We start from the raw sequence: 24,834 nt of genomic DNA, 5'->3' as shown, positions 1-24,834 counted from the left end.
GAAGTCTCTCTATGGGGGGGGGGGAAGGGAACAGACTTTAAACACAGATGGTGTTCGTGGGGAAAAGACAATGTGTCACTATTGCTTAAGCGGAAGAAAGTAGATGCATTACACAGTATTTGTTGCTTTTGTATCGTATCTTAAATGAGCAAAGTGTAGGTAAGTAGCTGCTGCTGAAAGGGATGTTTTCACAAACTTTTTTGTACCGGTGATGATTAGACGTTGATAGGTTTTTTTTTTACCTATCAAACTGGTATAAAATGAAAGAAAAATACAAGTATAAATATAAATAATAACAGTAAAATAATCTGAATTGCAATTGGTTGTGCCATAACAGGAGAACATATGATCATTGCTTAAGAGATGTTGGTCCTTGGACAGATGGTGTTTGTGGGGAATAACCAGTAAATGTGTCACTTTATTTCTTAAGCGGAAGAAAGTAGACACACTTCAAAGTTAATTTAAGTTTTAAAAAAATGGAAGAAATGTGTTCCTTTTTATTTTTGTCTTGATAAATAAGCGAGTGATGACGGGGAGGTTTTACTTTTTATGGTAAACCAGAGTCAATCAGATCAAGTAGACCAGCGGTGTGGGTTTGTTCCCTACAGACCTGCTGTAAAATGAGAGCAAATGAAAGTGAAGATATCCTTGTGAAGTTTTATCACTCAGATATTACTGGAAATAACTAAAACATTAATAAATAATAACAGTAAAATAATCTGAAATGTGTCGTGCCATTACAGGGGAGCATATGATCATTACTAGAGTGATGAAAAGAAAATCCTATTTATCTTGACTTTACTCGGATGGATTTTTCCTCGAGATGCATTTTCTGTGAATTGAGCTAAAAAAAAATAGACATATTAAATATATATATAAAGATATCGTTCTAAAAAGTTAGCAATCTCCTTCTTCTCCTTCTTCCTGTTTGAGGGGCAAGAGATGGGAACATGTTGTCCAGCATAACATCACAACAATAATGAGTTCCTATCAGAGATCATTAGTTTTTCTGCTCTGTGTTTCCTTTCAGGCGTTCATGTCTTTTCTTTCACACTGCTGTATCTCCTGCTTCTCTTCACTTCTTGTTGTCCTGTTTTCCCATTTCCTTCCTTCTCCATGTCAGCAAGGAAACCCCATTTACAAGAGTCCTATTAACCAGTTCCAGAATCCCAGCTATGGGAATAAAGGCGCTTCTCTTTAGGTCAAAGTTCGTACCGCCCGTTGCATGAGTTTTCTCCGTTTCACACCCCGACTGATTTTCTGTGGGTTTGCAGTGAAGTGACGGCATGTTGTGAAACTAGAAAGCTTAACACAAGTGGCGTTTGTTTGTTACTGAAGTTGCTGTGATGTTGGGCTTTTCCCTTAATGCTAGTCACCACATATTAAAAAAAAAAAAAACTGTTCAAATTGAGAAGTTTTTATTTGAACCTCTCATTTAGATCCTACTTCCTTCCTATGTTTATGCAGTACATTTTTCAGATCAAATTAAGTAATTACAATCATTTTTTATGATAAACAAACCATTTAAAACCCAATTGTTGTCGTAAAAAACACACAAAACTTATGTTTCATAATAAAAACCATTGCTATTGCTTTGTATATTTAGAGGAAAATACGTCTTACTTTCCAAATTGAACTAAGGTGATCGATTTGTTTGACCTCCAAGATTTTGGTTAGTCAAAACGAGCTCACTTCAGTTTGAGACAGGCTTTTTGACAGCAGTGATGTGAGAAATCTTACCCTGAAAACTGCTCAAACTATAAGACAGCAGATCAAAAAGTCTGATCAGCCAGAAAACCAAGAGTCTGAAAATACAATGACTCAAACGTGTTTAGAGTATGGATCATAAAAATACAAAGGGGTTTAACAGGTCAATCTAATAGTTGGTTGTGTGCGTGACAAAGCAAAAGACAAACCTTTTTTTATACCGTTTTCTGACTCTTTATAGACCAAATAATCCGGGCGGGTTAAACGATAATCGAATCCTATGTTAGGTGCAGCCCTAAAAACCTAAAATGTTCTGTACAGTTTCACCGAAGGGTTTTCTGTAGCTACCAATCACACTTCAGTGTCAGCCTCAGGTGCAGATCCTTGTTGAGAGTGGCAGTTTGACACTAACAGTCGCCTGCAGCAGTCAACACCACGGCCACACACACACACACACACACACACACACACACGCACACGCACGCGCACACACACACACACACACACAGTTGTGAGAAAGACAAACAAAGTGGCCACATGCTCGTTGTGTGTTCTTGTGTGCTGTGATACTGTAAAACTCCATCTTGATCTGCTTTGGGTTTAGACATGTTGTTGTTGTGACAACATTATTTCTGAGTAGAGATGCACAGAATGTGATTTTCTTTGTAGGAAGTTAAAAGTAACGATGTGCAACAAAAAGAAAAATAGAATACACATATTTATACAAACATAAGAAGTTATCACAAACGTGCAATATAAGATACAATAAAATGGGATTAAAATATTTATATAAACAAGTTAAAAGCTAAAGTGTGCAAAAATACAATAATTACTGCAAATAAGTAGTAACGGCTCCACGGACGTAACGTAACCAATCTGCGGAGCCGTTACGTTACGTCACTATACCCAAGAAGTAACCAATGGAAAAAGAGAAATGTCCAACGAGGCGTTCTGGGGCAGCATAGACAGGTCTTTTCTGTGTTAGAGTTTTACTCGCTACAGGGTGTACTTTGAGGGTTTGTGACTCTGCAGACCGTTTACATGCAGAAACACCTTCATAACACACAAGGGGACGGGTAATAACCAGAAAAGCATGACATGGGACCTTTAATATAAATAAGTGAAAGAAAGAATTGGCAATAATAACAATAAAATGGAAAAAATATATATAAACATAAGAAGTTAAAAGAAATTTGCAATAAAAACATATATATTCATATAATGATTAAAAGTAGGGGTTAACCTGCACATCGTACGATATATAACAAATACAATAATTAATGCAGATAAGTAGTTAAAGTAAAGCTCTTCGGATCAGGGGGCCACAGGTTCAATCCCCACTGCAGTCAGCATGTCGTTGTGTCCTTGGGCAAGGCACTTCACCCCAAGTTGCTCCTGTGGGGATTGCTCACTGTATTGAGTGCATGGAAGTCGCTTTGGATTAAAGTGTCTAACAAGTAACATGTAATGTATCAACAGTAAAAATGTGTATATAACAATACAGTGAATATACAATAAGCAGTAAACTAAAATGTAGTTTAGTTTATTTCTTTATAGTGGCGTGGACAGTCCCCATTGATCAACTGTCACAAAAAACAGTAATTGGGGCAGCTTTAGCCAACATTGCTCATTTCCAGCTGTTGTTCCCGACCAGATGATAAACACCTTTTTAAAATCACAATACATCAACAGCATTAGTTATAAAGAAAGGATGAAAGACAAGTAGATACAGGCGAAAGGATAAAAGAGAACAATAAAATGCAAACGACACGCGTTACTACATACACGTCACATATAGCACATCACAATCACACAGCAGAAACGAGGGGTCCATGATCACAACTGTGACAGAATGTGGCTCGTGTGTGTAAACGTGTCATTGATGTGTTTCTCTATTAATCAGTTTGACGTCACACCGGTTGTACTCACTCTCGTTGTTCTCTGTATTTCTCAGGGTGAGAATCCGATCTACAAAAGTGCCGTAACGACTGTCGTCAATCCAAAGTACGAGGGCAAATGATGCAGCTTTCCTTCCTTGTGACAACACTGTATGGAGAAGATAACAGGCGGGACGGGGGGGGGGGGGGGTTTATAATGCTCACTGTTTGTTTGTTTGTTTGTTGTAATCACCAATGCATTTTGCCACTATTTCATTTTGTTTTACTAACTTTTTTTATTTTCTATGCTTCATCTGAAATGTGTACAGTCTGTAAATGTTTTGTTTTTTTACTATGCGGAACTTGAGAGAATGTGTTGAACTGATTCGTAGTTTTTCCGCCGCGGGACTGGCAAGGTATCGTCTGTGCATGTATAGAGCCATCAGTGTTTTGTCGAGGGGTTTAAAATGGATGTTGATGATGGGCAACAAATGAAGGGTTCCTCTCCAAAAGAATCAATGAGTCGAACACACAGTGAGCCGAGTCTTACGATTGATTTGCCGTCTTTGCGTTCTTTTTTTAAACTGATCAGGCGTCTTTTTTTTAAAGTCTCTTTGGTTTGAAACTCTTCACATGTAGCGCCAGCAGAGTGGTAGCAATGAAATGTGTACAGTATGTTTTGGTTTCTGTGTTAAGCCATATATGTATCCACAGAACAGGATAGTGTGACTTTCTCCGTCTGAACAATCAATTGAAATGTCTAGAAAACAAGTCGAGTGTACAGTAGTATTACCGTTTGGCTCCAGGTTTTACTCGCTTAATTTAAAGCCAACTCAGGTCCTTTAATTCTTCACAGCTATGCCAAAAACACGCAAACCTGCCTTATTCGCTAACTCTTTTATTGAAATGCCTTGTTTTTATTTGTAGGTATGAAATGGGGATTGGTCCCACTTTTTATTTTCTATGCGTCAGTAATTCAGCCAAACTTTTTCTGTGGTGCTACGATCAAAACATTTTTATTGGAAAGAAATAGGAATGATAATGTCATTTGGTTTTAAAGATCGGTGGTAAGGGAACGATTTTCAGATCTCCAGGATTTTTGTAAAGAAAAAAAAGATTGCACCCGTCACCATTTTTTAAGTGCCTTTTTTATTTCAACACATTCACATTTGCTATTCTGTATTTCTGAAATTATTTATTGAATAAACATCAAAAACAATGTACCCCTATATTGTTTAAATGTTATTGTGTATTTACTGTCTTGTGGAGTATTGTGTCTACATTGTTGTTCTCAAAATGTTTACTCTTTTACATTCTGCTCTGTTAACATAAAACTGGTAGGGATTATTCTTATTTGGGATGTGAACAAATGATCTTTAGCAAAAAATGTATTGTATTTTGTGACAGTTGCTCCATTTCAGAAAACATTCATAAAAGATGGACAACAACAAAAACTGAAAAAAATATAAATGTAAGAAGTAAAATTGTTAATTAAAAAGATAATATTTAATAAAAAAGTAATTTAAAATAAAGACATTTATTTAAACACAAGTTGAATGTTTAATAAAAAGTAAATGAAGACAAAAGGTAACATTTCATGTAAAATATTTATTGAAAACACATTTGGTTTTGATTGCCTTTTTTATTTTTTTACTATTTTTATTCTTGTTTTCTTAGTCAACATTGCTAAATTTGGTTTAAAGTCAGTCAATTGCTCTTTGTGAATGTGCATTTTTCCTAAAAAAAATTATTGAATACCTTTTTTAGTTACTTTACAGATGTGGATGAATGATGTGAAATATAATCAAGTCTTAAATCAGAATGTTGTTACCCTGCTACCCTGCAGTATACAAAGTCATTCAAACTAGCTGCATCTTTACCAGCTTTGTGAACACTTTATTGCTCAATCATTATAAAACATATAATATATATTATTCTGAAATGGACCAATCTGCACAAATCTCACTACTTTTACTGTTGGTACATTAACTATATGTTGACGTTGGTACTTTTACTTGAGTAACATTTTGAATGCAGGACTTTTACTGTAACAGAGTATTCCTACACTCTGGTAAAGACCTGAGTACTCTCGCACGTACATTTCAGAGATTACAAGTATAGTCACTATCGATTTTAAATGTCTCTCGCGTCTTTTTTTATTTATTTACAGGATATAGTGTATGTATTCAGCCAATCACGTTGCGTTTCAGCCCTTGTGAGAACGTGACGCCACGATCCCTGGCATCTCCACAAGCTGATTGGTGGCTTCTGCCGTCCAATCAGAGGCCGCGTTTTACAGCAAAGTTGTTAACCCCCAACAGTAGCACTTTGGTTTTTCCACCTCTCTAGTTTCAGCCTGCTTTGCATCGACAGGAAAACACAAAAACGCTGTTTGACGAGGTGGATATAAAGCATACAAGCGGCTCTCCCTGGCCAGGATATCAGCTACCGTTTGTGTTTCTTTATTTATTATAAAAGACAAGAACTAGCTTGTGTTAGTTGCGTGTCTCTCTTGCTTAGCTGCGTCGTGTTGCGTTTTTTCCCCCAACTTGCAGAAATGTTCCCCATCTGTTTTTAAAAAGAAATCTCTCAACGTGTGCTGAAACATCGAAATGGTGAGTAATTTCTTGTCGCTACTGTTGTTGTCTTTCATTATTGTAACTTGAATCGATGCTCGGCAGAAAGGCCCCATCGTGAATAGTGTTTTCTGGCATCAGATGATTTCATACACGCAATCAAATTCCTGGCTGGTCAGCTGGATGCAATTCAGCACAAAAAACTTCCTCATCACTATGTCAGCCCTTTGGAGAAAGGGAGGTCGTGATGTCGACCGATTAAGGCGAAAATACATGTTTTTAATGCATAAAAACATACATGTAGATCACTAGTTGTTGCTTTTATGGCAGAAGTAGAAACTGGCTATCATGGAGAGATACCATCAGCAGGAGGTGGAGCTGAAGAGTGGATGAGGGCTTTTTTTGGGGTTATTTTACATGATTATGTTTTTTTTTGTATCATGTTGGTTTGGAAATATAACATTGTTGGATCAGAGGCTTAGGGTGTGTAGGTAAACAGTGCCAGGCAGATACTGTGGTGTGTGAGGGAACTGCTTGGCCCTGAATCCCTCATATCTCCTGCATTACTGTAACTCACTGTAGATCCCTCCTGAAACACACCTCTCCCTACATGGGCTTAACAATGGGGGGAAGACTTAAGAAACAACCCCCTTTTTTTTTTAAAAAGAAAAAAGATGGATTTGGGAAGCTCCCAGCTAGGGATAGAGTGACCTCATGGTTACTTGTAGTGATTTTAATTCAACATTCTTCAAAAATCCATTTAAGAACACAAGATTAGCTGACATTCTCTATATCAGGTCAATAAAGTAAGATTGAAATCCTAAACACTGCAATAAAAAGGGGATTCCTGTGCTTGTGTCAGCTTTCTGGGTAACCCCACCCACATGGGACATTTGTAGGCTTGCACAAAGTATGAATAACAGTTTACTAGGTTGAGATGTTCTATGCGTGTTTTACTAAGCATTAAAGGCTTATATGTCAAGCTCATGAATAATAATTTGGAAGTCTACATTATTCTCCCTTTTTTATGGTCATTCAACATGATTTTACATTTCCTGAGGTGTGTTGGGGAGCTGCTTGGCCCTGAATCCCTCATATCCCCTGCATTATCTACTTTAGATCCCCTCCTGAAACACACACCTCTCCCTACATGGGCTTATAACGATGGGGACGACTTCACATCATCCCCTTTTTTTTTGTGGTTGTAGTTTAAAACCCGAAAATCCTGCTTAGAATACCAAATTAGCTCAAATTCACCATATCAGTTCAACAAATTTAGATGTAAATCCCCAAAACTTCAACAAAAAGGGGATTCCTGTGCTTTCCTGATATTGTGTCCACTCCCTGTGTGACCCCACCCACATGTAGATATTTATGAGTAAGTGTGAGGTTTAGAAGAACAGTTTGCTTTAGGTTGAGATGCTCTATTTGTAGGTTTATGTGTTTTACTCAAGCTCATAATAATTCATTTGAAGATTGAATTATTTCACCCTACGTTTGGTCATTGTGTGTAATCATACCGAGGCCTTGGCTTCAAACTCCAATGCAAAAGTTAGGCTGTTAATTATCCGCAAATTAAAACATTTTCAAGGCATTCCTCAACAATACAGCTTAATAGCAATGTCATAAAGGGAAAGACTAACCCCAAAATTGGGAGGTATCACAAAAGATCAATAGTTTTGACCTGAATAAAAACGGTTGGTAAGTATTACAAATTATTCTCCTGGAGTTTTATTTGCCTCGACATTCATTTAGCTGCTTTGCATAACAGAAATCTTTCCTGATAAAAAATGCAACCTTTTTTCGTTGAGTGAACATTACAGGTCAGGCTTCCTTGAAGACAGGTAACAGTTGAATTTAAGGGAACTGTAGGCAGGGTCTCAAGTTTAATTTTAATTGTTGGTGACCTCCAGAGGCATTCAGGTTCCGCTGTTTACGTTGCACATATTTTGACTTAACAAGATATGAGCCACTTTCAGCAGCTTTAGTCTTATGCTAACGACAGCCTGCTAACTTGCTGACAATAGAGTGGTGCAGTGATGACATATTTCTATAGGCTAATCCCAAAGTTGGCATCACAATGGACTTCCTCAACAAAAAGCAATGGGATTTTTCCATTGCTTTTTGGATACTTGCAGAAAATAAAACATGTGGCTAATACATGTTTATGATACTTTATTCAACACCACGTATAAAGGGTAAAGCATAAATGCAATTGCTAGAAGTTAATAGCTAAACTAATACTTTAAACTAACCACATGGCACCCCCGCTAAGCTCAAGGCGTTCTCAAGTTCGGCCTTATGACGTTTATCAGTCTCATTTAGGCAATTGTTAGCAACCACCGTTTTCGAGATGCCGAAATGCCTTATTTCAAGCATCTAGATTCTAGAACCAAGAACTCATTAAAAAAAAGCATTGACTTCGAGATGAGGGAACCCAGAAGTCCTATAATGCTAACTCTCTAGTTATTGGACTCATTCCTGCACCACTCAGGGCCTTTGCTTCATCATATTCCCCTTTTTTTCCTACATAATTTCCTACCTGCCTGTTGTGTATCAACTTCACTGTCATCCAGGACTTGATTATTAATTGGCATCATATTGTGTATCCCTTCTCCAATCATGTTGCAGTATGAAACATGGTATTCCCACGAGATAAATGATATAATCAACTAAACTCAATACTAATTCACCACACTAAAGAGTCCACTCAGTGAGAAACCTATAAACACAGCCAGGTGTGGTCGTTGCAATTATAATCAGGTGAAAATCTCAAATTAATTTGACTTGAGTGCCACGTAGGGCTGCTCGATTATGGCAAAAATCATAATCTCGATTATTTGGGTCAATAATTGATATCACGATTATTAAAAACGATTATCCATTTACTTTGAAAACATCAATAATTTGTTAACAGTTAATTACCCTGAACTTTAAGTATAATTCAACTGAAAAAAATAATCGTTTTATTTCGATTATGTTGATTTCATAATTGTTGCAAACCAAAATCGTAATTGCGATTAATTGAGCAGCCCTAGTGCCACGTGTCTTTATCTTTTCCTGTAACAAAGTCGTCACTTCCTCTTTAAAGCTTTGTGTTATGGTGAAAGTGTCCCAAAATGCGTACTTTTGGCTAAATATACTTGTTGCTTTCAGGTCATCATGATGCCATCAGTGGATTTAATTATGAAAAGTGACCCTCCGTTCCCCTGGGTGGACCCTGGATAAACAAAATGTCATCAACAGGTAAGACTTTCTAATGATTCTTACAATATTGATACAGCATGAATTATCCTTCTAGATGTCTTTGGCTTTTGTTGTGCGGCATATAAATTCTCCCAATCCATTGGGGTTTGCTGGAAATACCCAAACTGCATAATATAGCTGCTTTTGGGTATAAATGTTCAGGAAATGTTGTGTGCAGTTTTGTCTGCTTTAAAACACATGTTGGTGCCCTGATATTTAACCTGTTGCACCAGAAGAGGGCGACAGTGTTGAGGTGGTGAACATGAGGAGGTTTACCTGGGATAAACATTCCTCCAAAGCTGTTGTAGAGATAGATAAGGTTCTCTGGGTCCGAGTAATCCGGTCATTCCTCTGGTATTTTAGGCGTTGGCTTGTGTGGATAATGTGGAGTTTGTTACTCTTACCCCTGCTGAGGATTTGTTTAACACAAAAGCATTAACACATTACCATCAAATAAGGTAGTATATTAGTAAACTGGATAAGTTTGAGGCTTTTTTTTACTGCTAGAATGTCAGGGTAGTCGTGTGTTATATATCAATAACTAAAGCATGATTTAAAAAGAAAAGTTATAACACAGAATAAACTTGGACAGGTGACCTTTTGATTTCTCATGATTTTAAAGTTCTAATAATAAATACATAAAACCAATTACCATAAAATAATAATTCAGAGTAAGGTGGTATTTTAGTGAACTAGGTTTAACTTGAGGCTCTTATTTTACTGCTAGAACTTTTAGGGTAGTATTGTCTCATAATGGTATTTTTATTAGTTACATTTCAACATTCTTTTATATCAATAACTAAAGCATGATTAAAACGAGAAGTTATAAAACAGAACACATTTGAACAGATAACCATTTGATTTCTCGTGATTTTAAAGGTCTAATGAAAGGCGTAAAATCACAAAAAGCATAAAAACAATCGCCATAAAATCATAATTTATATATAACAAATAAAGTCGATTTTTATTCAACTAAAGGAAAAAGTTGATGCTTTTTTTACAGAATTGTAGGGAAGTTGTGTAATGCAGGGGATATGCAGGAATCCTGAAGTCAAATGTAATACCTTTTTTAAGACCCTTACCATACATTTTAAGACCTCATCGCCACTTTGAGTTTTAACCGGTTACATTGGCGACACACTTTACCTCACATTGACTATATACAGTATTGATTGTCCTTCCTCCTTATCTTCCAACCATTTGGACGCAAACTTGCATTTCCCCATAACGATGTTGTTTAACAACCGGCGTAAACGGACCTTCGCGTGCATCAAGCAGTGAGCGTGCGATGTCCTCTTCAGATGACGTTCAATCCAACGGGATGCCATAAATAAACTACACAGAATCACACTACACACCTACGCAATGATTACATTCAGGCAAACTGTAGAATACAACCTCTTTGGACAATTTATATATATTTATATACTGATTTATCAACTTGTAATACTTTTTAAGACCCCGCGGACACCCTGTAATGGTATACTATTAGTCACATTTTTAAAAATAATATCACTAAAGCATGATTTTAAAAAGAATGAATTCGAAAATAAGCTTTTGATTTCTCATGATTTAAAAGGTCTACTAAAAAGTTGAAAGGTTTGAGGCTTTTTTAATGCTAGAATGTTAGGGTACTGTATTTCCTAATGGTAGTCTGTTTTTATTGAACATATTTTAATAATATATTAAGGATTTACGCATGACTACGAAAATGAACACAAAGGAATAAACTTAGACGGATGATCTTTGATTTATCTTGCTTTAAGAGGTAAACTGAAAAGCATAACACTAATTACCATAACATAAATATTCAAAGTTATAGGTTTAGTTTGAGGCTTTCTTTTACTGCTATAATTGTAGGGTAGTTTTGTGTAGCCTACTGTAATTCCTAATGGTAGTATGGTTTAATAAATACAAAAAACAAGCCTAAAAATAGAATTAATACAATGGAATATAAATTGATATAAGCTTTGATTCCTCTTTATTTACTACTGAAAATCAACTGTGGCTACGATGTTACTGGTGTTTAATATTACATATGTACTGCAAAGTCAATACGTGTGTTGTATGCAAATAGGAGCAAAAGTTATGCCTTTCACTACTCCTGCAAATTTAACAACATTTTGTGTCATAACTTTTTGTTTTTGTTTTACACGTAAATCAAGCTTTTTTTTATTCATACATTTATTAATTTGATAATTTGTTTGGCTTTTATTAATTGGGATCTACTTATTTTGTATAATTGTATTTTATCTACTTATTTGTTTATTTTTGGCTTTTATTCATTAGTATCTACTAAATGGAGTATACATTGTAAGTATACTTATTTGTGTATTTTTATTAATTAGTATCTACTTATTTAGTATAATTATTGGATCTACTTATTTGTTTATTTTTCTTTCTCATGTTTCATTCATGTTCATTTAGATTCTCTTTTTTTTAATAAACAATATATATATTTCCGCCTAACGGTAATTGCAATCATTAATATATAAGTGTGTGTGTGTGTAAAGCAGTCAGTTTGCCCCCCTTCCCCCCACCCCCGCAACGCGCAAGCGCTCGGGACCGTGTGGGAATGGTCGGTCCGCGCGCTGGGGGTTGGACCGCTGCGAGCGAAACAGAGCAAAAGAGTTTTAAATGTCCGCCATGTTGTCCATGGCGCACTGAACCAACGGTAGGGAGCGGAGCGTCGGAAAAAAACAGTCCGAGAGAGAGCGACCAAGATCCGGGCCCTTCCCCCGGCTCCGTTGGCGACGCCCTAAATACAAGCTTTACAACGTTAGAGTAGAGAAAAACCGCACAGAAACATCCATGAAAGCGCCACTCGGTACCGTTGTGAATATCAGGAGATCCGATAGATTTATATTGCATCTCGAGTTGTGAAAAAATGAGTAAATTGTCGTTTCGGGCGCGAGCTCTGGACGCTACCAAGCCGCTGCCCGTTTTCCGTTGCGAGGATTTACCCGACCTGCACGAGTATGCCTCCATTAACCGGGCCGTGCCGCAGATGCCCACGGGGATGGAGAAAGAAGAGGAATCGGTATGATTTATTTTAAAAATGTTGAATTTATGTGGTTTATTATTTTTTTTTTAATGAAGCGTCCCTCCTTTTTTTTTTTCTTCTCTGCGCAAGCTTTCACACAAAATGGCCGCTGTTTTTTCTCAGGAGAAACACGACGGAATTCCGTTCTAAACGGACCGTTGGTGTGACGGTGGTTATTGTTATGGTTACGCGGGGATATAATGTGTGGTTTTCGGATGAGATAAGCAGGTTTGCTCTGCTTTATTTGTACGTGAGGTGGTTTTCTAAGTACAAAGGAGTCATGTGACTTCAGCAATTCCGACATTTTGTCTCCTGTGTGTCGGGACGAGGCCTTGTGTTGGCGTAATTGCAAAGGACCAGGGCAAGGGGGAGCTAGTGATTTCAGATTATATGTGGCATCTGTGCTGCTAGCAGACAGAAATGTCAACACTGCTGCCATGCATTGAGGGGAAACTCAAATAGCTTTATTAGCATGACCATATTGACATACAGTGTTTCCAATGCTTTTTACAGTTACGACCAGTGGTTTAAAGTAAATAAGTATTCTTACTGTCGAAATGCTGCTGTGACAAAATCATTTCCGAACTTGGGATAAATAAAGTATCTATCTACACTACTTAAGTACAATTTTGAGGTACTTTACATCAAATATTTTCATTTTTTGCTGCTTTGTACAGAAATGTCAACACTGCTGCCGAGGGGAAACTCGATTCAAATTCAGACAGCTTTATTGGCATGACAGTAATGACATACAATCAGAGGTGGAAGAAGGACTCAGATCTTGTACTTGAGTAAAAGTAGAAGTACCAGAGTTTAGGAATACTTTTACAAGTTAAAGTCCTGCAATCAATATGATACTCAAGTAAAAGTATTGGCATCAAAATAAACTTAAAGTATCAAAAGTGAAAATACTTATTATGCATAATGGCCCATTTCAGAATAATAAATACATCATGTGTTTTGATTAGATTGATACTTTTATTGATCCTAAATTGAGGAAATTGTTTAGTTACAGCAGCAATGTGATCAGGCATACGTGTGTGTATACTTTTACTTCAATACATTCATTAATACCTTTTAGTTACTTTGCAGATCTGGATAAATGGTGTGAAATATAATCAACTCTTAAATATGACTTTAGTTAAACCTGGAGTAAATTCACAAGCTACCCTGCAGTATACAAAGTCATTACAACTAGCTGCAGCTTTGATGACACTCTAATGCATCAATAATCATAATAAAATATATAATATTCTAGAATGGTCCAATCTGCAGAATGATATTAGTGATGATTGTGCAGGATAATGCTGATAGAAAATTCATATAAAGCATTAATACAAAACAATGATTGCATTGCCTTAGTGCAGGTCATCACAGCTATTAAGCACTTTGACATGACAATAATATTCAGCGTTTGATGTTTGTTTGTATTGAGGCTGTGTTGTGATCTTCACTGTATTTAAATAATACTTTCATTGCAATGTAGCGGTGAGAGATATCATATGTAATCTCCCAGTCTTGCATCACAAACCTGCATTCACATATTTATATTATTTATTTATATAAATTGACTTTACATAAAGTTGCTCTTGTGTGTCTAGTTGTTTTTCCCGGTATCTGTTACAACTCTCACTGTAACAGTCTCGCTAGTTTCCCAGTCTTGACATTGGATTTTCCAGATTAGATTGAACCACATCCAAATTCTCTTGCCACTGCACATTTTCAAATATACAAATTGTATAACTTCACAAGCTATTCTGGGAGTTCATGTTCTATCCTTAGCGTATTATGATTTAGCTAGAGAAGGAGATATTTTAGCTCAGTTTAAGGGATGAATGAGTCACTGAGTCATGTAAATAAACAAAGACTGCTTCCCGATTTTATGCCAAGTGTTTTGGTGCTTATCTTTTGGATGCAGGGGCTTGTTTAGAAAAAACTAGATGCAATGCAACCCATGGGAAATGTGTTCTTCCATTCATTGCATGACATTTATTAGACAACTTCTGTCATTCTTAGCAGCACATCGGATTCTTTTAGATAAGTATGACCTAGTTGACCCTGCAGTCTTCTTGACTCATGTTTAAATATAAGTGCTTGTAAATGGGGAATATCAATAGGTGTCATTTATACTTGGGATGATGGGGACATTTCCCCTCCACTTTTGGAAATGGACAATTTTGTCCCTACCACTTTGCATTAGGATCATTTGTTAAAAATGTTCTGAAAGCAGCCTGCACAAATAAGTGTACACTTTGAGAAGTATACAAGAGAACATGTACAATCTGCAGGACTGTTCACACTTTTTGGGTGTGTTTCTGATATCCCAAGTGGTGCAATTTGGACCTGCTTCAATATTAGTAATAATTGAATAGAGAAAAGTAAAGCAATAGTTGTTCCACTGTTGCAGAAGCATATTTACTGCACTAGTTGTCAAAAAAAAAAATTGTAAGTATGTGTTGTTTGGGGGGGGGGGGGAGGCTGGCTTAATGCAGTAGTGGTTTTTAAATCTGTAAGGGCCCCCACCACTGGTCCTAACAAAGTGACACTCGTGGGAATATCAGTCCAGACTTCCCTGCCTTGTGGATGCTGTTGTTATTCAGTGCTTTGCAGCCAGTCTGGTGCTGGCTGTGTGTCAGGGGTTCAGTGTGTCAGATGGCTCAGCAGGCTGGCAGACCGGCGGCACGTGGCGCACGGGAGGAGGATGACTGGGGGGAAGGGTTGCAGTTGCTGTCACTTCAAAGTCTGTGTTGTGCTCAGCTGGAGAGCTCCGTTATGTAACCGTCATATTATCATAAGAGGTAGGCCAAGGCTTGCTGCAAATGCTCAGAAGTCTGTTTTGAATTTCTACGTCAGGTGTTTGATAGGAAGTATGGTTTGAGTTATTGTTGGTTGCTTGTGCATTTTAAAAAAATATGCATGACTCACTCCTTCAGCCCTTAATGTATGATGTTGCTTCATTGTACCGCAAGTGCATGTGTTTTTAGTTGTGCATCCTTGATTTTTAACTCATTGATCCACACAGGGGGAAAGTGCTTGCCTGTGGAAATATTGCGGTTCATTTATTGTAATTGTACAACACAGAAATGCAGTCCCTTTATGCTACATGCAGGAAATAATACTTTTAGTTGATTAATATTAAATAAATCACCCAACTCTTTTGATCAGTTTTAATATTTTTCTTTGTTTAGAAACAATAAGTAAAATTCACTGATTCACGCTTTTTTGAATGTGAATATCTCTAGTTTCTTTATTCTGCTAAACAGTAAATGTACTGAATCTCTTTGCGTAGTGGACCAACCGTGACCTTGTTAAAGACATCATGTGCTTGAGGTGGCATTGACCCCCCTTTTCCACAGTTTTCTGAGATTTCATAGACCCACCAATCAATTGAACTCATCAATTAACCAAGAAACAAATTAAGATTTTTAAAAAAGGGCGTTCTCTGCAGCCCTACTCCACGCTGAGCTTATCGCAGCCTCAACCACATGGACTACCCGTTCAATGTTGTGGTCTGCATGATGACAGTGTGCTCTCCATATATGTGGTGACTCTGCTAGTAAACATCTGTTAAACTTAGAAACACTAGTAGATTTACACCTTTCATAATGCCAGGGATTCATTAAACTAATTGCTGCTGTCCTGGGAGCATTGAATGTACTGGACAAATGGAAGAAATTGCAGTAATCATGTGTTTATTGAGACCAAACATTAAGTTGCATGTTATTTAAATATGATCGCGATCCTCATCATTTTATTGTGATCTTAGACTCACCTTTGTCATTAGCAGCGTTGAATGGATACAGACCTTTTTAATACGGCCACTTTGACCAATTTCCCAGACACTGTGATCATCAGGAACAGTGTAGAAGTACTGTGACTCTTTATCTAGTTTAAAGTATAACTACCTTAACCCTATAAATTCCAAATGTTAAGTAGAAGTACAGAAGTTACTTGGAGGAACCCTATTGTGCTTCTTTTCTGGTTCACATTTGTATTTTGTGCTTTTACTGTTTTCATGCTTCAATCTCATACTGCCTATGCTGGATGCAGAATAGTGGTTGACAAATTGTGAAACAAATCATCTGACATTGTAATTTATTTTTTGACTTCGCCCCACTCGACTCTTGGCTTGATTTCAGAGCCTTAATTATGTCGGACAGATTTTCCCAGTGAAAAACCGGCTGTATGCTACATTAAGCCTTGCTCGTTTGTACCGTTTTAGGGAGCACTACACTCTTGCTTTCTCCTTGCTTTTCAAGGATCATTGCTCACCATTGCATGTGGTTTTGTAATTTACATTCAGTGTGTGTGTGTAGCGTGGCTTTACTGAAAAGCTGTCATCGCCGAAACTCCCTCGGCACGTGCGGCTTGTTTGTTTTGAGCCAGGAACTTTGTCTTATGTTTACGTTTGGTTGAAAGTGAGGTCAGTGTCTGCGGCCCTGCTGGGAGCCCACAGGCATCTGTTGTGTTTGCCTCTTTGCCAGACACCGTTCTTGTACACACACACACACACACACACACACACACACACACACACACACACACTAACTAAAGAGCCTCACACTCTGGCATGCCACCAGTTGCTCAGCGTGTGACCTTGCTGGATGGAAATGTGGGGCATGTCACCTGACCAAAGTCTCTGCAGCCTTCATGCTGTGAAAGTGAAAGTTGCCTAGTCAGCCGTTTCCCCTTTTTTATTCCACTGTTGACAGTTTTATATTGATGTGAATGTGCGCAGGGAAAATAACACCAGTCTTGAGGCAAGTTTTGCAATCTATATCCTCATACGGTTTGCAAGCTAGGCAAAGCTGAGTTGCTAAGTTGTGGAAACGCCAGAAAACTTTGTACGGGTCCTGTTTGGGAGTCATTGGATTTTCTTCAAAATAATGTAAAAGTTGTCCTTCGTTCGAGATTTTCCTACGCTTTTATAATTTATATTAAAGGGGCCCTAATGTGCCTTTGGGGTTTTCCCTTTTCTGTAGTGTTTCTATAGGTTTTTGTGCATGTTAATGGCCTGCAAAGACTGGGGGGAGGGAGTTTCTCTCAAGCTAACAGCGGTATGAGGAAAAAGAAAGACCGTTTTGAGCATTAAATCATGTACATGTAATGTAAAGTAGAGGTTTGTGGGATGGACATTTTCTTTTCTCAATTTATGACCAGTAATTTAGGGCTGCACTTTTTGGAAAATGTGCAATTATTTCTGAGTAATATTGGGAATCACTTTGCAATTGCTTTATCAGAGGGAATCTTTTTTTTTTTTTTAAATCACTTTATTCTCAATCATTATGTTGAAATGATAGTTTCTTAAGATGATCTGTACTAAAGGATTAGGAAAGGGTTAGGGTTATTTTAATTCTGTTGAAAGCGGTCTTTATGACTTCTCTGCAGCTCCACAATGACCTTATTTAATTTTAATAATTTTGTATCTTATTTGATCATTTTGCTCACATTTTTACCTATGTTAATATAATTTATTGTTTATTCAATCTAAATGGACCGAGTGTCAGGAAACCAATTTCCCCTTGCGATTATCAAAGTATTTCTGATTCTTATATTTTCTCCCATTAGCCTTTACCAAATATTGCTCTAAATGCGATTTGGATATTGCACTACTCCATATTAAAAAGATGAATCGTGCAGCCCTAGTTTTACATCATAGTGATGCAAAAGTTGACCTACTCTCATGTTACAGAATTATTATACCCTTACAGAAACTCCTTTTTATCCACCATAAGTTTAACCGTAAAAGTTTCTCAATTCATGATCAGTCATTTGTCCGCCTGAGCCAAAAGCGCATTGTCATGGTTGCTGTTAATTTCCCACAAACGTACTCACACTGGTTATTAAAAACCATCCTCTACCGCGTGGTGCATTAAACCGCCTTGTATTGTATGCATGCGTCCCTCGACAGCGTTACCCAGCAGCCCTTGCAGCTGTCCGTCATGTTAAGTGGCGTTTACAGTGTCTGGGATAGTAGCTGTCGGAGGCGAGAGCGAGGAAGGTGGAGGAAGCTCGGCCTGCCTCAGCAGACCTGACAGTGATGGATGTGGTGATTTTACAGGGCTATTTCTGGACTCGTGTGAGAAAGCGAGAGCGAGAGGAAAAAGTATGTGCGTGAGACCACCAGCTAAAGTTCTGTATTCTGACTGTTCACCTCAATTTAAGTCTATTTATTCTCCAGCAAATAGCCGGGAAAGTAAACAAACGCATTGCTTGATTGGGTTTGGCAGCCTGCGTGTTTTCGCTCAAGGCCGTTTTATTTTTATGAGTTTTTCTCTTATTGTGGAGAAGCCCGAGGACATTGGGGCGGAGGTTTTGGCATTCGCCTATCGGGGGAATGATTCAGTGAGAATTCGATAGGAACATGAAGCTTTTTGTGAGCGTACATTCATAGAGGGGGTCAGAGTAAATGCTTTGGGTGAAAGTGTAAGCGTTGTGAGCTTTGTATCTAGAAGCCTTAGGGAAGCACTAAAATAAAAGTGCAAGGCTGTCCACAGCAGCGTCTCCAGCTACATCCTCAGAACAGATGGCACTATAAAGCTCCATGAATGTAAAATACGATCGCTTGCCTTTGGTACCACAGACCGTGTTGAATAGTGTGGCTCCCTACGTCCAAACGTGGTTGATTATCAGTTGCTCTGGGACTCAAAATAAATGTAATACAGGCTGAACGTGTTCAAAATCTTAACATAATGTTGTTCTGAAGGTGACACAGTATAAAGTTTACTTTTATGCCTCCGTGGCAGTTAACATACTCTTTTCTTTATGTTAAAGGGCCTATTAAGCTAATTTTCAGGTTCATATTTATATTTTGTGCCTCTACTTTAGCATGTTTTCATGATTTAATGTTCAAAAAGCTCTTTATTTTTCTCATACTGCCTGTGCTGCAGCACCTCTTTTCACCCTCTGTCTGAAACCAGAGCCCAGTCTGCTCTGATTGGTTAGCTGGCCGGCTCTGATGTGATTGGTCAACAGCTTAGAGATGTCCCGTCCCTTAACACGTACAATATGTTGGAGCTACATAGTCGACCGTAATGTTTAAAAAATTGTAGTCGACTGGCTGAGAAGTATTAAAACTAAATCCAGCTTACATTGAGCTTGAAGCTAGGTGGGAAAACAGCTTGCATAAATGTCTCAGCAGAAAATTCTCCATTGATATAATGCGGCGGCACCGTCTGACTGCGGTTTATTGCTCAGAAATTGCAACTTTAAGGCTCACCACAGGATACAGTGCTTCTTTATTGCTGTTGTGTTTAAAGTAGGTTCTGAATTATGTTTTGGTATTGCTCTATAAATAACTATTACATCTAGGTAATACAGTTTGATATTGCATACTGATCAACATAAACGGCAACTGTTAATGTTTCTCTTTCCATGTGGAAATGAATTCGTAGAGACTTGTTGGTTAAGGAAAAACATGCATTGTGAGGCAGCTGCTGGCTTGTGTATAGTGTTTGCTTGTATGTTTTTATATAAAATATGAACTGACTGACATTCTTCACCAGTTTGAAACCTGTGTATAAGTAATACGAAGACATATTTATTCTGATTTTGAGATTTACAGGGTGAGTTTCTAATTTATATGCCATTTGGTTTGTCACAGAACATTACACAAAATGAACTATAGCATGATGATAGATATAATGCGAGTAGATCCATTTTGCCAAACCCTACTTTTATGTGTAGTTGGGGTAAATGAATCCTCGCCCTTTTGTTAAACACTCCTACCAATCAGTATAGAAGTCATTTGAAAAGCTTTGCACACTGGGGCTCACCATGCAGGGCTGCTGGGTAGTTTTGCTAACAGATGAGATGTAGACGGTAGAGCTGGCAGTTTCAACTGTCACATAACCTGCACAAAAAGAAGCAGTGACTTGGCAAGTGTTGGTTGCAGACCTGTTTTTATGGAGAAATCGCATTTTGGTGTAAACCCTAGAGAGCGCGGCAAACCAAACCAAAATCTGACCGCATATTGAAACTCTTCAATGTTGTATATCCTCCTCAATGTGTGTACTTGTGTTACACATCAGTGACTGTACCATGGCTGACTTGCAGTAAGCAAAGTCTCTTACTTTCCAAAAGACCACAGTGACACACTCATTCATTTAAAGCACACACACTTTCTTTTTGAGTCAAATTCAAAGGAGCTTTATTGGCATGACCATATCCAAAACATCGTATTGCCAAAGCATGTTGAACAAGGTGTTACAACTTACAACAACTAATAAGAACACTAAACGATTAAGGATACATGTGACACAACAGCCAACAATAACATGTAATCATAGAAAGTGTCATTCACTTTACCTACTACAGATATATAAAGATGGCGCCGGTGATGATGGCTGCCGTGTCTTTTGCTCCTCTCCAGCTCTGCCTTTTCCCCCCTTTATTTCAGTATTTGTCTACTTTTCATTGTGTGCTTTTAACTTTGTCCGCAACATGTGAGCTATTATATTCGATTTATTTTTTTATTTACTTGCACTATTATCTGTTTTATTGTGTTGCACTTTTGGAGGAGCCTGTGACCTAAGATTTTCATTAGGGATGTCCCGATCACCTTTTTTTGCTCCCGATCCGATTCCGATCATTTGATTTTGACAATCTGCCGATACCGATTTTTCCCGATCCGATCTTTATGCAATGCATTAAGAGGAGAAAAAAGGAGAAAAGCATTCAAGTTGTCCCTTAAACCCCACGTTCTCCACCACAGATAACGGCTGGTCATCCATCGCGATGAATTCAGCTATCTTGGCTGTTATTTTGTTGTCCTTTTCACTGTTCTGGGGCAGTTTCTCTTTCCTTTTAAAAGTCTCTGAAAGTGTCGGTTGTTTCAGTGCCGTTACCTGAGTGGCCGCTGTGTACTCCTCGTGTTGTTGTTGGTGTTTGTTTCTCAGGTGGCGTTTCTCTGTTCTTTCCACCACGCGGAACCTCCGCCTTGCAAACATTGCATCTGGCTGTTACACTGCCTTCGCTTTCAATTTTATAATACTTCCAAACTCCTGACATTTTCTCTGTCCCGACTCCCGAGTCACCAGCTGAACGTAGCCTCTCGTTAGCTTACTGCTACTATTAGACACTGCGCCCACTCTGTTGCCAGATTTGAGAGAAATAAGCAACCAGGTCTATGAAAACAAACCCAAAAGAAGCAACACATACATGATGTTGTGTAATTTTAAACCAAAACTAAGGCCTCAGGATGACTTTAAGACGTGAACATGGTCATTTTTGTTTTGTAACATTACATGAAATAATGAAAATATTTTATAAAAAAAATTCCCGATCCCCGATTTTTTTCTCCCGATTCCGATCATTTGAAAATCACGTGATCGGATCGGGACATCTCTAATTTTCATTGCCATAACTACACCGTAGCTATGTACAAATGACAATGAAAGCCTTGAATCTATTCCCTACCACCTCTTCCCACTCCCCCCGTGCTTCCGACAACCTCGAGGAATACATAAATACACTCCTCCTCCCCAGAGAGAGATTGTACAGAGCCGCTTTGTTGACAGTCTGCCTGCCAGTGGCTCAGCGCCCAGAGGCTCGGCTACCACCACTGACTGGGACCGCTCAGACAAGAAGAAGCCCGCCAGAAAACCAGTTACTCAACCCGTCTGCCGTCCTTCCTTCTGGGACATTTCCCCTAAACAGGCTTGGCAGCGGCAGGCTTTTGTCACACTGACGGAGGGTAGATAAGGCCATCGGACAGAGACAGTGTCAGACTTTAATACTTGTGCTCCTGATATGATGGTGATTAGATGGTCACATTGGTCTCTATCCAGCTTCTATATTCAAGGATTCAAGACTTTTATTGTCATTTGTACATAGCTACAGTGTAGTTATGACAATGAAAATCTTAGGTCACAGGCTCCTCCAACAGTGCAACACAATAAAATAATACAGTAGAAATAGTGCAGAATAGTCTATATTAGGGCTGTGCGATTATGGCAAAAATCATAATCACGATTATTTTGGTCAATAATTGATATCACGATTATTAAATACGATTATTCATTGACTTTGAACACATCCATTTATTGAACTTTAAAACAAATACAAATAATAATTTGAACAGTATCTTTTTAACTGTTGATTACCCTGAACGTATAATTCAACTGAAAAACCAATACAAAAATAAATGATACATTTATATTTACATTTAAATAAATAATATCAAAAATAATAAATACCAATAAACAAGATCAACAAATATTTTGGAGCGCACTTCCCCAAGCTACTAAACATATGTAAATATGATAAATACAAATAAATTAGACTAAAATAAATTAGATCAAATATGTTGCAGTGCACGGTCACAACCAAGCAAAGCAAGATAATCGTTTTTTACGATTAGGTTGTTTTCGTAATTGTGGCAGGCCAAAATCGTAATTGCGATTTTAAAATACGATTTAATTGTACAGCCCTAGTCTATATACAAGTAATTTTAATATTGATATATATAAGTTGCAAACAGATGAATGTTATGGATGTTCAGGTGTTTAACAGTCTTATGGCCTGAGGGCTGAAGCTGTCATATCATTCTAGGTTGAATCGATTATCTTTTATGACCATGTTGATCACAGATTCCTTCACATAAAATAAAACGTTTCCACTTTCTTAAATGTAAATAGCGTGACATGTGTTAGTTTGATTTTGTTCCACCTTGCAGTTCTGTTTGTTCGCGTTCAAGGTGTTTTTCACAAGTCCCTTTTTAACACGTGCCCTCAATCCCTAATATGGTCCGCAACACATCTTGCTTGAGGTCATGTGTAAACGGGAGCAAGGGTTGATATTCAGGACAATCTGTATCCCACCGGAAATCCTTATTTTTAAGGGGGAAATGGCTATGTTGTGAATAGATAAGATAAGAAGTTTAATGTTTGTGAATGAAAGCGGCACCATTGCAGATGACGATATCATTGACGTTGGACACTTTCACAAAGAGCAAGCAAACCAATTACAACACTGCTGAAGATGTAGTTGCAATTATTTGAGTTTAATGTATGTAATTTCTGATTCAAGAAGTCAGTGAAAAAACATTCCTTGTTTCGCAACTTGTATTATATTCAATCCCTTATAGCGGACAGAAGCAGCTCTTGCCTCCCATGTTCCTGGAAGTAATAAGAGACTTTTTCCACAGCGTAAATCTACATTGCATACCCCCCCTCCTGCTTCTTCTTTCGTTGAGTTTTATGGCGGTGTTGAATTATCGCCTGCTGGTTGAACTGCCCCCTCAGCCCATCCCTCGTCCACATGCCATTCCAGTGGCATGTTTGACAAGGCGAAAGACGGGAATGTTCCTGAAAGCAACGCTGGTGTGAATAGAGAAGTCACTTGCGGTGCCTCAAAGGTCATCCCTGTCATTTACTGGGAACTATGTGTGACAGAAGCTAAAGATGTTACACGATCTGGAGGACAAATGTTGCCCAATGTGTAACGGGATCATCGTCAGTTGTCTCCCTCGGTTAAGTTAGCTGGCGTGCATTTAAAACGTGGTGTTATTTCAGACTTAATAATACGATTCAGTGGGGACATTTTTCCTGCAGTGTGTTATATAGGTTTGTGTGCATGTAAATGGTCTGCAGAGGCTGAAATCACAAAGTTCCCTTCAGCTGGAGTTTATTTTAATTTGGTCTTTATGGAAATATTACTTTGATTCCTTATGTGTATGTCACTCATATAATGAAACCCAAATATGATCTCTTATTGCACCGTTTTACTTACGGTTTTATCACTTATTTTACTTTTATTTCTATTTTATAAATTCTAAAATGGAACAACGGAAACCAATTTCTCCCGGGGATTATTTAAGTATTTCTTATTCATATTTTAGGCTCTTTTTCTTCCATATATATCTGTTCTGAATATAGTTTTACAACTGATCTAAAAAGAATTTCAACTGTGTGGCACTTGTTTTCTTTTGTACAGTTTGCAAAACAACAAATACGCTTAAATGTAAAGAAAAATGTGCCATCTGTTGCATTGGAAGTAATTCAGTCTGCAGGTTATTGTTTGTATTAAGAACACATCGATCATAGGTAGGGATGGGTATGGTTAGGATTTAAACTGTACTACTCCTCTTACCGATACTGCTTATCGACCCGGTGCTTTAATGGTATTTTTATCAGTTATTTTGTTAAAAAATGATTTGAGAACCAACACTGCTGTATTTTATGTAATAAGAAATATGACCTATTTTTTTTTTATAAGAAACCTGGTAAGAATGGAGTGTATCGATACCACAGTCTGTAAAAATGTAGCCTGGTGCCTGTTTAAAGGTCACCTATTATGCAAACTCCACTTCTTCATGTCTCTTCTACATCAACATGTGTCCCCTCTGTGGAAAGAGACTCTGAAAGTTTCAGGAAAAAAGATTCTC

At 37.8% G+C, this 24,834-nt stretch overlaps 3 protein-coding genes across 4 annotated transcripts in view; all 3 read left to right on the top strand.

Moving 5' to 3' along the window:
• Positions 1 to 4,813, top strand: part of LOC117500348 (integrin beta-1-like) — a 38,124-nt gene extending 33,311 nt beyond the window's left edge. The window contains 1 exon segment of the mRNA XM_034153205.1: positions 3,662 to 4,813. Within this exon segment, the coding sequence (XP_034009096.1) occupies positions 3,662 to 3,727 (66 nt within the window). The 3' untranslated portion in view covers positions 3,728 to 4,813.
• The window catches only part of LOC117500356 (tripartite motif-containing protein 16-like), a 215,503-nt gene that overhangs the window by 156,144 nt on the left and 34,525 nt on the right, over positions 1 to 24,834 (top strand). The window lies entirely within an intron of this gene.
• Positions 5,919 to 24,834, top strand: part of LOC117500347 (enhancer of polycomb homolog 1-like) — a 43,207-nt gene continuing 24,291 nt past the window's right edge. The window contains exons 1-2 of one of the 2 annotated variants that reach the window (XM_034153204.1): positions 5,919 to 6,199; positions 9,317 to 9,406. Coding sequence is in view for 1 of the 2 variants with exons in the window: in XM_034153203.1 (XP_034009094.1) it covers positions 12,294 to 12,446 (153 nt within the window). In the remaining variant the exon portion in view is untranslated. Of the gene's footprint in view, positions 6,200 to 9,316; positions 9,407 to 12,048; positions 12,447 to 24,834 lie in introns of those variants that run through there. The other variant, XM_034153203.1, reaches the window with a different exon arrangement.

This window comes from Trematomus bernacchii, unplaced genomic scaffold (genome assembly GCF_902827165.1).
Source record: "Trematomus bernacchii unplaced genomic scaffold, fTreBer1.1, whole genome shotgun sequence".
NCBI lineage: Eukaryota > Metazoa > Chordata > Actinopteri > Perciformes > Nototheniidae > Trematomus > Trematomus bernacchii.
This window is presented reverse-complemented; position numbering and strand designations above follow the sequence as displayed.